Raw genomic sequence first — 1,280 nt, 5'->3', positions numbered from 1 at the left:
CATTTTTGTTCAACGTTTATAACAATCATGTCTTTTTTTCCTTTTATTAGTTCTTTTATATATTAAAATGAAACCATGTTCTTGGAGAATAGACTGTAAAGATCACAGTTTGTTACTTATTTTTCAAATAAACAGTAACTGGTGTCTTCAGGGAGAACCAACATTAAAGTTCAGTAACCAGCATCCTCTCACCATGTCCTCCAGAAGAATGAATACATCCAGCAGAGACACCACCAGCTCCGTTAGCCACTTCATCCTCCTGGGCTTTCCCTCAAGCCCTGAAAGGCAGCTCCTCTACTTTGGGCTCTTCTCGGTGACCTACACGCTGACCCTGATGGGGAACGCGGCCATAGCCTGTGCTGTGCGGTGGGACCGACGTCTGCACATCCCGATGTACATATTCTTGGGGAATTTCTCTTTCCTGGAAATATGTTATGTCACCACCACAGTCCCTAACATGCTGGCCAACTTCCTCTCCACACGCAAGTCCATCTCTTTTGTGAGTTGTTTTGTACAATTCTACTTCTTCTTCTCTTTTGGGTGTGATGAGGGCTTCTACCTATGCATCATGGCCTTTGACAGGTACCTGGCCATCTGCCGTCCTCTACATTATCCACGCATCATGACTAAAGAGCTGTACACTGGCCTTATCATCTTTGGGTGGTCTTGTGGACCTATCCTTTTTCTAACCCCAGTCATGCTTATTTCACAATTGCCCTATTGTGGTCCAAACATCATCGACCATTTTATGTGTGATCCTGTGCCATTGATGATGCTGTCCTGTTCTGAAGACACCACCACGCAGTTTGTTTACTCTACTTTCAATACTATCTTCATGGTAGGTACCTTTCTCTTCATTCTTTGCTCCTATGTACTGGTGATTCTGGCTGTGCTCCGGATGCCCTCAGCGGCAAGCAAACACAAGGCTTTCTCCACTTGTGCTTCTCATCTGGCTGTGGTGGTCCTGTTTTTTGGCTCTGTTATGGTGATGTACGTTAGCCCTGGATCAGGACATCCAGTAGAGCTTCAAAAAATTGTTACCTTATTTTACTCTGTGATAACGCCCCTTTGTAATCCTTTAATTTATAGTCTCAGGAACAAGGAGATGAAGGCTGCCCTAAGGAAAGTGTTTGGGACTGAAAAACTTGTTCATAAAACATAAATGCCTCAGTGTGGCGGGATCAGATCGGGTGCAATTCCCACACTGTGTCTCTGGTGTTGTCCTCCGCAGGGCCATGGGTCAGTGAGGGGCATCATGTCTCATAGTGGGGCTGGCCATG

General features: G+C 45.3%; 1 protein-coding gene across 1 annotated transcript; it reads left to right on the top strand.

The window, feature by feature from the left end:
* Nucleotides 1-208: 208 nt before the first annotated feature.
* On the top strand, nucleotides 209-1,162 carry LOC101662515 (olfactory receptor 11G2-like). The gene has a single exon (XM_004698862.1). It carries the CDS (start codon nucleotides 209-211, stop codon nucleotides 1,160-1,162), a length of 954 nt encoding a protein of 317 aa, XP_004698919.1.
* Nucleotides 1,163-1,280: the final 118 nt, after the last annotated feature.

Source organism: Echinops telfairi, unplaced genomic scaffold (assembly GCF_000313985.2).
Source record: "Echinops telfairi isolate 266 unplaced genomic scaffold, ASM31398v2 ScPeMD7_18;HRSCAF=68, whole genome shotgun sequence".
NCBI lineage: Eukaryota > Metazoa > Chordata > Mammalia > Afrosoricida > Tenrecidae > Echinops > Echinops telfairi.
Note: the sequence above shows the minus strand (reverse complement) of the source record. Positions and strands in the feature narration are given on the sequence as shown.

Excerpts from the sequence above, each read along its gene's own strand:
- LOC101662515 (XM_004698862.1), top strand. The coding sequence starts at position 209 with ATGAATACATCCAGCAGAGACACCACCAGCTCCGTTAGCCACTTCATC.